Source organism: Typopeltis vanoorti, chromosome 11 (assembly GCF_054136105.1).
Source record: "Typopeltis vanoorti isolate ZY-2024b chromosome 11, IOZ_Tvanoo_1.0, whole genome shotgun sequence".
NCBI lineage: Eukaryota > Metazoa > Arthropoda > Arachnida > Uropygi > Thelyphonidae > Typopeltis > Typopeltis vanoorti.
The window spans coordinates 96,945,046-96,958,977 of record NC_143559.1 but is presented as its reverse complement, the minus strand read 5'-3'; the positions used below and the strand labels follow the sequence as shown (position 1 = coordinate 96,958,977).

The 13,932-nt window shown below is 38.5% G+C and overlaps 1 protein-coding gene across 4 annotated transcripts in view; it reads right to left on the bottom strand.

The window, feature by feature from the left end:
• LOC150101862 (transducin-like enhancer protein 4) overlaps positions 1 to 13,932 on the bottom strand; it is a 271,453-nt gene that overhangs the window by 30,769 nt on the left and 226,752 nt on the right. For all 4 annotated transcript variants that reach the window (XM_090400931.1, XM_090400928.1, XM_090400930.1 and 1 more), the window contains one exon: positions 1,553 to 1,651. In XM_090400931.1, the coding sequence (XP_090257057.1) occupies positions 1,553 to 1,651 (99 nt within the window). The remainder of the gene's footprint in view (positions 1 to 1,552; positions 1,652 to 13,932) is intronic.

Sequence of the window (13,932 nt, the reverse complement as noted above, 5' to 3'; positions counted from 1 at the left end):
GCTATCCAATAAGGCAGCAAAGATGGGAAAAACATATTTCTCAATTGCATGTCTGCAAACCATATATCACCTAGCCAAGAGAGAGGAGGAAACCAAAGAGTAAAGTTAATGGTCAGTTGAGTTCATCACACACACACACACACACACACACACACACACACACACACACACACACACACACACACACACACACACACACACACACACACACACACACACACACACACACTGTTTATGTTTGACTTCTTAGACAGTAATGGTCTATATTTAAGGTACTTGTAAAAGGAACATTATGGTCTAGTTTGAACAAACCTACATTCAGCAGAGGATTCAGTAAGTAACTGGTGATTTTGAATCTATCAAAGCCGTTTATGAAAGAAGTTTGTCTCCAAAAGTTCAGCGTTAACTTTTTTTTTTTTTTTTTTTTTAGGTGAATCCTACCTATAGTACATTTGTGCCACTACTATGGGTTGGTAAACGGAAACGTTTTTCAAGTGGGACCTGTAATGATCAAGATATTAGTTTCACACTGGCGACAAAAATCATCAATCACTTAAAACATTCACCAACTTACATCGATGCCACAGTGGATTCAAATCCATAGCCTGTTAGAGAGCAAATACACTATTCATATTGTCAACCAGGCTCAAATTGAAGAACGAAATAGGAAAGTCAGCAGATTAGTTTCCGTATATTTGTTTTTACTTCAAGAAGCTGTTTTTAGTGACTTTTTATTCAGGCACACTAAACACAGGGCTTAAAACGAATAAAAAATATATTAATAGATGTTATTTCTGCAAAGAAATAACAACATTCCATGATTTTCAAAGGGTGAAGTGAAATAACCAATAGTAGCTCATCTTTATTTTCTCTTTTATTTTATTATTATTATTTTTTTTTTTTTTTTGCATTGCTTTAGAATACATGCATCACTTTATTTAGAAAACAACGCTTTCTTACGTCAAAACAAATGGATTAACTATAGGATAACACACTGAAATCGTATGATATGACACCTCATTTGATGTAGCTTATATTTTAGATGCAAAATGAAGTAGAACCAAATTCATTGAATGATAGACCATCTTCATGTTTACTAATCGATTCCAGTTCCTATTTCAGGGGATTCAGGGGAAAATACGCTAAAATGCTTGTGGTTTCCTGTTTCCACGTCCAGTACATGTTATTTTGTTAAATTATTTTGGATATTCCACACTGCATGGATACAATGTGACATGTCTTGATATGTCAACAGTTTACAAATAGTTTCCTAAATTCATATTAACGATGTCTGTAACCTGTCTACTACTACTCCTGGAAAAGATATAAAAGGAAAAAAAAATAGGGAAAAGCAGTGGCTCCATCTGATGAGAAGGAATATACAGAGCATTCTTTAATTTTTTAACGAATATCATACGGTAAAATATCTTATTTAATTATTAAATTAATATATTATAATTTAATAATGTATAATATTCTTGCTAATTTAGTATATTTTACTATCAAGTTATAATTAGCATTCTTATCAGGAAAATAAAAATAATTGACTTACATGGTCGTGTTTTTCTTCTTTTCTCCTTTTTTTTTCGGGATCCAAATCTGGAGAACGACTCCTAGGTTTTTCCCTCTCGTGGGGAGATATAGAATTTCGCTGAAAGATAAGATAATAAACCTACAAGGCCTGAACTAAGTACATTGAGATAATTTGCCAAAGAACCTGATTAAAAAAGAAGGAAATCACATCAGGTTTTCGTTTATATTAGGAAAAATATTTTATTTTATATATAAAAAATAAGCTAATTTATTAATTAAAAGGAAACTGGATAATATTTTGGTATTTTAGTTAAAAAGTTTCAAACAATTTGTATTTTTTTAATACACCTAATTATATAATTATTATTTTTTATATCAACAGTTAAGAATGCTCACGGTTGCTCGTAAGACGGGTGAGAACCACCATACCCTTGGAGGGTAATGGATGGCAATGCTGTAGCCAATGAAGTTCTAACTGATCGGCTATTACTGTTACCCTCCTGCCATGATCAGAGCTTTAATTAATTGCTCAATAACGCCTTATCCTTACACTGTCCTCTACAGATAACGGGGAATATGAAAAGCATTCTTGCTTCGCCCCTTTAAGCCAGTCCTTATAAGGACTATAAGGTTGCATTGTTGGTGATGGATGATGCCCCGGATTGAATCAATCGACCGTGAGATGCGGTAATTGATTCATTCAATCCAATACCCTTGGAGGGTAATGGATGGCAATGCCGTAGCCAATGAAGTTCTAACTGATCGGCTATTGCTGTTACCCTCCTGCCATGATCAGAGCTTTAATTTAATAGCTCAATAACACCCTATCCCTACACTGTCCTCTACAGATAACGGGGAAGATGAAAAGCATTCTTGCTTCGCCCCTTTAAGCCAGTCCTTATAAGGTTGCATTGTTGATCTAACCAAAAAAGTCCTTTTTAGGACTTCCAGGGTAACAAATGGCAATGCTGTAGCCAATGAAGTTTTAACTGAGGCTCGGCTATTGCCGTTACCCAGCCATGACTAGAGCTTTTAGCTCAATCAACACCTCATCCACACAGATTTTCTTCATTCAGATAACGGGATAAAGAGTCAAGGATTCAGTCCATTGCCCAGTTCTTTTAAGAACTTTAAGGTTGAATGGTTATAATTTATATATCATCTATATGAGTGTTCATGTAACATGTTTAATTTTACACTTGGGAGGGAAGAAATTGTAAAAAGTAATTAATGTTTTAATTCAATAGTTGTAATAATTCTACTTCGTGTATAACACGACTCATGTGGAAGTAATGCATTGGTAAATATTTCTCTAGTAATCTAAGTTCGGTGTCCCAAATTCTTACATTTTCAACATGGACCATACACGCGTGATCTGTGTGTTTATGTCTATATATAGTTCAGCAGCATTTGGATTGTTGATATGGACAGAGTCCACAAATTCTACACACATTTACTAGAAGTGGGACCACTATGAATGTAGTGATGGCATTTTTCAGACCGATAATATCTCCACATCATTTCAGAGGATGATTGCATTGATTTAACAGACTCAGAGACATTCCATCACTTGAATCGCTTCATGCAATCACCGGATCTCAATCCAATTCATGCTCTTTACAGCTATCTCTACCTAGGAAGGAAGTCCACACGCGAAAGTGTCATTATCTAAATTCCTGGGGAAATTTGGAGTCTTTTTTTCTTATGGAGAAAATGAATGAATTTGAAATATGTTTTGTTTCGAAACTGCACAAAAAAAAAAAAAAAAAAAAGGAGATAGGGTATTTTCCAATACTGTAACATCACGCTAAAGTTAAATAGTTGAATTAGTATTCTTCAAATGAAAAAAACAATTAACATAAACTTTCTGTAATCATTAGTTTGTAACAATCAATTAACTATATGCTTATTTGTTCGGGTGAAATAAAGATTTCCGTGGTGTTCAATTTAGACCGAATCCTGGAGGCGTAACAAGAATCATTCAACTGAAAACATTTATAAAAGAGTCATAAAGTGAAGCTGTGGTGTGTAGAGAGAATACAAAACGGCTCGGTATCCTTTGAGACCAACGCACCCGTAGCGAGAGCTAGTGGAACATTTCTGTCAGTGCAGTCCCTGTTTACGGCTATCTATAAGATCGAAAGTGAATTTTTGGTGTGGAGTTTGGGGGTCAGAACGTGGTCTATTATCTTTTCTGTCTTTATTGTTGGCACAGCAGGGATTACTTGCACACAGAACAGGGTCACCGAGCTTTCAGCACGTCTCTCTCTCTCTCTCTCTCTCTCTCACACACGCACACACACACACACCGAACTCATCATATATATGCATGTAGAGGCAAAATCAGTCGACAGCTACGCCCCGTCGAACGTGCTTTCAGTGGTCCCTTATGTACTTGCACCCCCCCCCTATTCCCCCATCACATTCCCGCCTTTCGTCTCGCTAACCCGTCATCTGATGTGCCTGCCTTTGTTCCCCCAGTAGCTCGGGGAAAGCCAGGCCAGGTCTTGTCCTACAATGGCGTCGGGTGCAACCATGAGTGCACCCGTCACCCATGGCAACAGCAGCCCTCTGCGTGCATGCAAAACATCGGAGAGATGACGGCGTTGGCAAGTGATGAACGGCTCGGTGTCATCCATAATAAATTGGTTGGTGGCGTTTGCAATAACGCCGAAGCGATGTTGGGAAGAACACGGAAAGAAAGAAGAGAGAGAAGGAAAAAAAAAAAAAAAAAAAGGAAACCCAGAGAGCGCGAGAGGGAGGGGAAGTTCAGTGACACTCTTCGTACACAAAGGGAACATGACGCTTTGCTTTGTAGTGTTTGCGGTTCGTCCGTAAACTAAGGGTAGGTCTCAAGGCGTCTGGAAGGTCGCTTTGGTTTTTCGAATCGGACGCGAGATATTTCAACGGGTGTTATAAATATGGAAGGTGACACCTTTAGCCAGACAGAAACGCAAACACAGTGACAAGCGAAGCATTTATTTGCGGATAGATGCGGTTGGTGATTTTCAATAGCACAGCAGTAGCCCAGATGTGAAGCTGGTAATGAGTAGACAAACTCGTCCTTAGAAATGCGGTGAAGGATAGTCTGTTTTTATTTTTCGATAAAAAAAAAAAAGAAGAAAGATACGAATCGGCGCATAATAATGAGACTAATAATGCACCACCTTAGTCCACTGTAGGAAGTTTTTCACATTCATAGAGTGCAAACTAAAACAGGTTACTGTAGCTAATAACCATTGGTTAACAACGCATGCTCAGTTAAATGACGTCATGATTCCAACGTTAACATATATGTGAGATTTGTGTAAATTTTTTTTTTTTTTTGGCTAGATGGGTGAAGCAAAAATGTTTTTCATATTCTCCGTTATCAGTAAAGAAAATGTATGGATAGGGTGTTATAGTGCTATAAGCTCTGGTCATGGCGAGGTAACGACAATAGCCGAGCCTCAGTTAAAACTTCATGGACTACAGCTTCCTTTGCAGAAAAAAAAAAAAAAAAAAAACTTAAGTAGGGAACATAAGTTGGGTTTTTCTTGTAACAGACGGGATTTGAACTCTTTCCATCTAGGTCACTCAGGTAAACTCAATGGTTTTCCATTGAAATCCATAAGAATTTAAATGATTTGCTTCTCAGAAAATCTAAAGACTGATATCCACAGATATCAACTTCCTGACAGCAAAAGAAGAAAAATGTTTGCAATTAGAATGGAAATTGATAGATTGGGTTTCGCTAGTCTTGCATTAATGTACCATATTTTTGTAGCGTACAACGTACCTTAGTAACTGAGAAATCTGCAGATGGATTACAGCTATGTAGAGATTATAAGAAAACTACAAACAAAAATCGGAATCAATAAAGAGAAAGATAAAAACCGTTCCTACAACAGATCTTTGGAGCCTTGTTAGAGAAGCAAACCTGTCGGCACTGAGGAATATTCTCGCACTACGTAAACAGGATTAGCAGATCTCCAGGGTTTGGAATGAGAAACAAGGATGTGCAGTTGAAACAGGTATGGCGATTAGGAGAACATCCCTGCTGAAGCTGCCAGCCATGAACCCTGCAGATAGCGACGAAAGAATTTTTACATGTCAATTAGTAGACCGTTCTAGTGAAAGGAAAAATGGCGGCTGCGAAGCATCGAGAATTCCCCTGCACAAAGACTTGCAGACACATTCAAATAGCCCGAGGCAAGTTCGTAGGGTATATAGGAACTCGTCTCTTTCGGCAGTTCAACAAATACAGCGTTCCAGAATGTACACAGCCAGCCAAGTGACGGGAACCGCGAGGCAGTAGCAGTCATGGCACTTCCCCCGCCTCTTTTCTTTCCCCTGCCCACACTATACAGAAAGGAAAGGAGCAAACGGAAGGAAAGGGGGGCGCTATGGGGGGGGGAGGGAAGAGTCTGTCAACAGAAGTTGTACGCAGATAAACGTGAGCAAACATACAGCAGTCCTGATTTGCGTGACACTCTTGGCGATCGATCAAGTGAAAGTCTTTGAGCGAAGCCATTGCCGAAGCTGGCCGTTCAAGAAAAGTAAACTACTTGTGCCGAACTCGACACAAGGCTAGTTTTGTGTCGATAGGAAAGCAATAAGGCTTCGCTTCATGCTACCATATGTCGTATTTGCTTCTCATTGTCCTTGGAAACCTTGCTTTAGTGTTCGCTTGCACGAACAGAGCATCCCCCCCCTCCTTTCTCTCCCTCCCCCAGGGTTCACTTTAGACCTTTTCAAGCACAAAAATCACTTCTTCTTCCAGTAAACCGTTGTTCCCTTTCCAAAAGTCTTCAACCATGCCTCCATACCAAGATGATCGCTAGTAATTGGGAGGCCGGATCTGAATGCTAGTGAGGTTGGTGGGTCACTACTGTATTGGTTTCAATATCTTCTTTCACTGACCTTGTGTACCTTTTGCTGATCTCTTATACAGTTAGTTTCAAACTAACACTACGTGAAAGTGATTCAATTTTGAACCTATATCTTTCGCTGATATAGTTTATTGGCACTATTCAGTGGCGAACTGAGAACCGTGTTGATAAACGAACATTAAAACCAGTCGAGGAAGAGAATTGTTAACAATTAGAATATTCAGAAATGTTTGCTACTTATAAAATGTAAATAAATAAAAACTTCCATTTTTTAAGTGGGATCAGTAGTCCTCATGTTAATCGTAAACCCAAGTATTATATATGTAGGCGTACATGGTCAGTGGTCGTATAAGACAACCCCTAAAATGTATTTTCAAAACATTGATTTTGTGCTATACTCGATCTAAGACTACTACAAATTTTACACTTACCGCTGACGGTTTTTTTACACATTACAGTATTTTTACTTTAATATAATGTACGCATAGAAATCACAGCAGATTAATGTCTTTCCATGCTGAGTTTTGGATATTCGAATATTCATGCGATTACGCTAATGTGGTCGCTTTGGAATTTAAATACAAAAAAACTACATGCTGATCTTACTGAATACACTTATTAAATACGAATATATATCCGTATATTAACGTGCTAATTAACATAATATAAAATCAACAGGTTATTAGAAGCAATACATGCGTCTAACATCTTTATACACACAGAAGCTAAATGACATTTTCAATCGAACAATTCAAGCGTTCAGATTTTGATAGCCTTAATATAAGGCAACCCCTGGTTTCAGATCCCCCCCCCCCCCCCCGATTTCAAATATCGCCTATACGCTGACATATACGGCAATTATTATTTATTACCAAATTTCTGATATGTACCCTCAAGGAATGTATAGATAAAATCCTATTGACAATTTTCCTCCAAATTAATCTGTTATCTGTCGGGACTTCAACAATGTCAACTCTATTTCTGTTTTCTAAGACAGCATCAATTTACCTATATTTTGGTTCTTTTCGTGGCATCCTGACATTAGAGAAACCTGTTTGCTAAACTTTTCCAATTATGTAGTGCCCATACTACCCGAGATTAGCTCTTTAACTCTGCTTATACATTCCTGAATGTTAATGTCAAGTTTCTTCCAACATATTCATTTTTAATATGATTCTGCCATCGTTGTCATCTCCTCACTCCTCTGATTGGTCTCAACCCCCCCCCCCCCCATCTATAGTCCCTGGTCTAAGATAATACTTATGTCATGAGAGATTTCTTTTTAACACACAAAAAAAAAAAAAAATACAAGAAACAAGTAATACTGTTCATTTAAGGCCATATATTACAGGCCATTGTTGCCACTGATGATGGCATATAATATTAAGGTGAAATATACGGCCTTTTCTTGTGTTTTTCATGTTAATTAAAAGAAATTCAGTCGAATTATTTATACGATTTTTAAAAGATTTAACTTTCCTAAATATATTTTCTTTAGAACTTTTTTAACCCTAACGTTTTTGAAATTCAGTATGCAGGATCACTTTTCACCATCGCAAGAGACTTGAATGTGCTTCTGATCTGATCTGATCCTGTGGCTTCCTCTCTTAGAGAGGGTTGCAGCTGATTACTAGGCAGATAATGACGCAAAGTGGTTTCCCATTGTCTTCCTTGCTGTATTTTTTTATGATTGTAGCCTGTTTGTTCATGGGTCCGGTTTGCCCGCTTGATGAATGTGCTTCATGAAATCAAAAAAAAAAAAAAAATCCGTTTCCATGGTGACAACCGGTTCTGTTGGTGTATACTACGTAGAAGAGTAATCAGCGAATATCTCCATTGTCAACATTGTCTCCATTCCAACAGCACAAGTATTGTCAATGACGTTTATGGTTCAGTAATGGGCTGTCTCCCTTTTAAGAAAACATCTCGCTGCTCAACTACACTGGGTTATCAAAAGTATAGGGAAGAGAAAATCCGATTCTTAAATCATTTATCCGAAGAATATGAATCATTTCATGCATGATGTTGGCTGTTCGATATTTCACTTCACCCTGGGACTATAAGGAAACCGAAGGGGGGGGGGATGTGCTGTGAAAAATGGCAGTTTGGAGAAACAGTGAAATGTGAAAATATGCAAATAAATTACAATTATAAGAGAATCTGATGCTGTGCGGAGATTTCTTCCCATTTAATTACTAATTAAGAAGGAAGCCTCGTAAAGTAAGATTTACTGTGCACGTGCCATATATTCTAGGTGATGTCGAGTGCAAAGGGAAGATTACATAAATCACTTAGGAAGGTTCATTAATTACACGACTGCTTACTTTATGGAACCGAACCAATTAGCGTGTGAAAAGTATTAATTGCCGCTGCGTACTGTGGGGGTTTGTGAAGAGACCTACGACACTTCCGCTTGGGACAGAACTGTATCTACTTCACAATTATTACTCAAGACCATGGAACAGTGACGCTCATTTGCAATTAATCTTCTTACACGTTCCCAACACCTCGGCACGATTTACTTAAAGTTATAATTTCGGACGCTTACGAAGAAATGATGTTGATGAGAGGGGCCCCGCACGCGCATTAGGATGATGATTGGGCAACACATACCCACCTGTCACCAGTACATCACGTTATCTTAAACACGCATTTGAATCCTAGAGAAATAAAGAAAATCAGCTGAAGGAGACGAGGGAGGTGGGGTGGGGTGGGGCACGAATGAGGGATTGCATGAAAGCGGATTCGTATACGACGAGGGACAAATGCACCCGTCAGTCGGTATCAGAGCACAATGGGAACTCCCGCTGGTGTGTACGAGGAGGGGAAGACTTGCCTGCACCATTCTACACCTGTCCTGTCCCCATTTCCTAGAGGGGGAACAAATAGGGTATAAATGGTGCATCGCAAGGGGAAATAGAATATTAGTTTATGAGGTGGAGAACACCTGTTGGCAACCCCAGTACTCTGTTCGATTCTCTTATCAGATTACTAGGATTATTAGGAAAGGTTTTGAACTATGGCTATAGAGATTAAGTTAAGAACGCCATCTGGATAGATACCGAGGAAACAAAAAAAATCGAAGTCTCTGGTTCGAGTTTTTTTTTTTTTTTTAATATCCTTACGTTCATTATCAGGTCGTTCACATTGTAATCAATGCTAAAGAAGACATTTTAGTCTCCATCGTCTCAATGCCATCGTTCGAACATAAACAAACACCGACACCAATATAAGGACAAAACTTGGCAGGCATATGAATGGTATGAGTTACAAAATAAAGCCTGTTTGCTTCAATAGAGACTGATGGTAGATTAGCTGACTCAGCAGTTTTCACGCACTCAGATACAAGACCGGATGTTCCTGTCCCTTTTGCTTCCCCTTTTACCGAACATCACTTCATTACCTCGCCACAAAAGCGTGCATTTACTGATATCACCGTGACGGATCGCCTCGATTTTCAGAGACCGCGAAAAAAAGGAAATAAAAAAAAAAAATAGGAGGAAAAAAAGTTCGGTGTTGTATAGAAGGCAGGAATTCCTGACCGTAGAATCAATGGATACCGAAATCGTAGCGCGAGATAGGTGAGGTCCCTGTGTCACTTATCTACAACCACTAAGACAGAAAACGACAAAATAATATCCTTTGAAATATCACAAGGAATTGCTGTAGTAAATGTAGTGTTGTTCTGCGGGGGGGGGGGAGTGCGCGCGCGCACACACACGAGTGGCTAGATTAGAGGGGGAGTCACTATGAGGTAAAGGAGTTTCGTGAAGAGGTGGAGAAGAAGATGAAACCGAGTGTGATGGATGGCAGAGATGCGACTGTAGTCTCTTTTTCTCTCTCTTCTTCCTTTCCTTGGCCAGATAGCGAACAAGGGATTGAGGAAATAAATGTCGACATCCGTTAGGGGAACGACAAAGATTTAATGCTGACGTAGAAATTGAAAGCGACTACACAAACAGGGAAAACTATTTCGTGAAACCATCTTTTAAGCGCCAGTACGAAAGAAACATCTGGAAAATTACTTTACGCACGTCTTAAGGAGAATGTTGCCTTATCTTCTCACATGCATTCCCAACGCGAGCACCCAAAGACAAAAGAGCATCGTGATCTTGAGCGTTGTTTGTACGCCATTACACCCAACAGGCGTATCTTGATCCTTCCTTGGTAATGTGGCCAAGGAGCTTACTGATATCTGTATCGTTGCATCGTTTCTTAAAGAGGAAAAATAAACTGACAAACTCACATTCTTGTGTAACTTTGAATCCAGATCACTGCTTTGTAAACCTGTTCGTTTCAAATGTCCATTTAACATCTTATTAATTATCCAAATATCCCTACTTATTTTGTTGAATTTCGTACGGAACGCATGAAATGGAAAATGGACTGGTCGATTGGTTTAGCGTAAGGCTGCGGGTTCGAATCCAGCTGTGAATATTATTAGAGTGGGAGATAAATTTTCTCGCCCTGTGTGAGACCACCAACCCTCTTATTGGAGGCCTGAAGTGGCTTGAACAAGTTCCATCTTTAGTTTTTAGAGCAGTTTAGGGACCATGTCATAAATAAATAAATATATAGAATGAATTTTAAAAAAATTCTTAGCCCGTCCAAAGCATTTTAATGTATTATAGGTTCGCAACCCTTCGTGGATTGGAGCTACATAAAAACCAAATAATAATAATAATAAAAAAAAAACATACAGCGTACTTGCATAAAGTATGGGATAATTGCTTACTTCTTCAATAGCAGCTCAATGAATATCTGAGTTAGCATCATTAGTTTTTAGCCTGCTGGACATGACTCTTAGAGAGTTTAAACATCAACGGCAGCGAAAGAAAACAGGACTTGCGTTAAGTCAATTGTAGTTATAATTGTAATTGTAATAGCCAAAGTGAATAAGACATTAGTGTGTTACGTGCATGTTAACTGCGTTTGTGCTCTGGTCGGTTTGCATGCTTCAAGGGATTAAAAAACCCGAGATTCCGGAGGGGAAAAAAATCCTATCATCTTTCATTTGCAAGGTCCTCAATCCCAGGCGATGGAATATTGATTTCAGAGATAAAACGTCCCCGATTTAATGCACAGTATCTCATTCTAGTGTCGAACAACCTACTGTGCATTGGCGAGATCCAGTTATCTAACATTCTTGGGACAAATTAACTGTAGTTTTGAACCATGCATCAAAAGAGTTGTATAGAATCCCATCCGGCTCTATGGATTGTATTCTCTGTATGTTGAATGCGATTTTAGAGTTCTACTGTAACATTTCTAAGCATACTCAAACAGATATCCTTTGATTTGTTTGTAATTTGCCGACAGGGGATGTTTTAGTAAATTCAAACTGTAGCTGCATTACTGAACAATATGTAGGGTTTTCCTACTGAGTATAGAGTTTCATTTGGATAGGATACCCTCTGAGGAGAGTATGTCCCGTCTTCTAACGCCTGTTAGCCGAATGACATTTGCATATGCCAACATCCAATATATAGCTTTCGAAATGGGAAGTGTTAATAGAGAGATCCGAATGACATCAATGCAATCCGTCCGTATTTCCCGTAACAGTTTGGAGTGATGTAAATCGGATGCTATATTGCAAATCCCCCCCTTGCAATTAGCTGCAGTTAACACAGCTGTCAAGAAATATAGACGTATGCCTGGAATAATATGTTACGGTCCCAAGTAAACAATAAATACAGTTCACATATGACTTGGTCTATAGAGAAGGAATACGTTGGTTAGGTTGATTAAGCAATTTCTAAAAAGGCAGTTAATTCGACAATAATATTTAAAGTTATTAACTTACCGGAGTGCACTTCTCGAAAAATCGTTTTAAGGTCGTTAAAAAAAAAAGAACATGCCCGGACTCTTTTTTTTTTTTTTTTTTTTTCAACTGGCTCACTTTTATTAACAAATATTTATAAATGATTCGAATTCATAATAATCTCGCACTTCTGGATTGAATTTAATAAAATTGAGTACTCAGGATTTATTAAAATTTCTTTCTTTATTTTTTTTTTCCAACTGGCTCACTTTTATTAACAAATATTTATAAATGATTCGAATTCATAATAATCTCGCACTTCTGGATTGAATTTAATAAAATTGAGTACTCAGGATTTATTAAAATTTCTTTATTTTTTTTGCTGTAATCTGTAATCGAACTTTTAAATCCTTATCCTTATAAGGACTGGCTTAAAAGGGCAAAGCAAGAATGCTTTTCATCTTCCCCGTTATCTGTAGAGGACAGTGTAGGGATAAGGTGTTATTGAGCTATTAAAGCTCTGATCATGGCAGGAGGGTAACAGCAATAGCCGAGCCTCAATTAGAACTTCATTGGCTACAGCCATACGTTACCCTCCGGGGATTTCATCCTTCTTGAACTTTTAAGTTCTTAAAAGAACTGGGCGATGGACTGAGTCCTTGACTCTTTATCCCGTCATCTGAATGAAGAAAACCTGTGTGGATGGAGTGATATTGAGCTAAAAAGCTCTAGTCATGGCTGGGTAACGACAATAGCCGAGCCTCAGTTAAAACTTCATTGGATACAGCATTGCCATTTGTTACCCTGGAAGTCCTGATTAGTAAGTAAAGGGTAAAATCTCAAAAAATCGGACGATCTCTAGGCCACTCCATAGTGGGCGAAAGACCGTCCATGTCTCAGCGTTGGTTCCACTCATTGACGGCCGCCCCGTCCAAGCACCCCGACGGGCTCCCCGTTTAAGCAGAACCGCTCAGCGTTGGTTCCACTCAGTGTCGGCCGCCCCGTTCAAGCACCCCAACGGGCTCCCCGACTCCTGAGCAGAACCGCTCAAATTCCGAGGAAAATAATTCACCGACAAGAACCCCTCAGCGGGCCCTGCCGGAGAACACCTTCCCCGGAGACTCAAGGTGCTCCCTTAAGGCAAAAACCCTAAGGGAGCTAACTCAAAAACTCACACCCAGGATAACAGCAACAGCCGAACCTCAGTTTACTTCCTTGGTTCAGCATTGCTATTTGTTACCCTGGAAGTCCTAAAAAGGGCTTTCAATCACATACCCTCCTTGAACTTTTAATTGACAATTGACAATTGACATTTATGTCTTTAAGGGTGAAGCAAGATGCTTTTCATATTCCCCGCTATCTGTCGTGGTTACAGTGAGGGTAAAATTTACGAGCAGTTTGCTCGCCCTGAATGGGCATGGAGATTATGCATCGTTATAGGAGGCTAATATAGTTTTTGGTCTTCTATATTTGAATATGTCCGTTGGCTCATATGCTGCAGCTTGTTGAATCAAATCATTGGGGTGTGTGGACGTCTTTAGATGAACTTTTAATTAACAATAATAACTTATTTGTAATTAGTTGGTATTTTATAAAATTTGGTGTCTGAGATCTATATTAAAATTAATAAAATTTTAATAATATTTTTAGAATTTAAATTTATACCTATAGTATATATACAAAAATAGCTTTTGATTAAATTGTTATGATAGAAATTAAAATTATATATATAATTTATAATAATCTCTTAAATCAACTACAGCACAG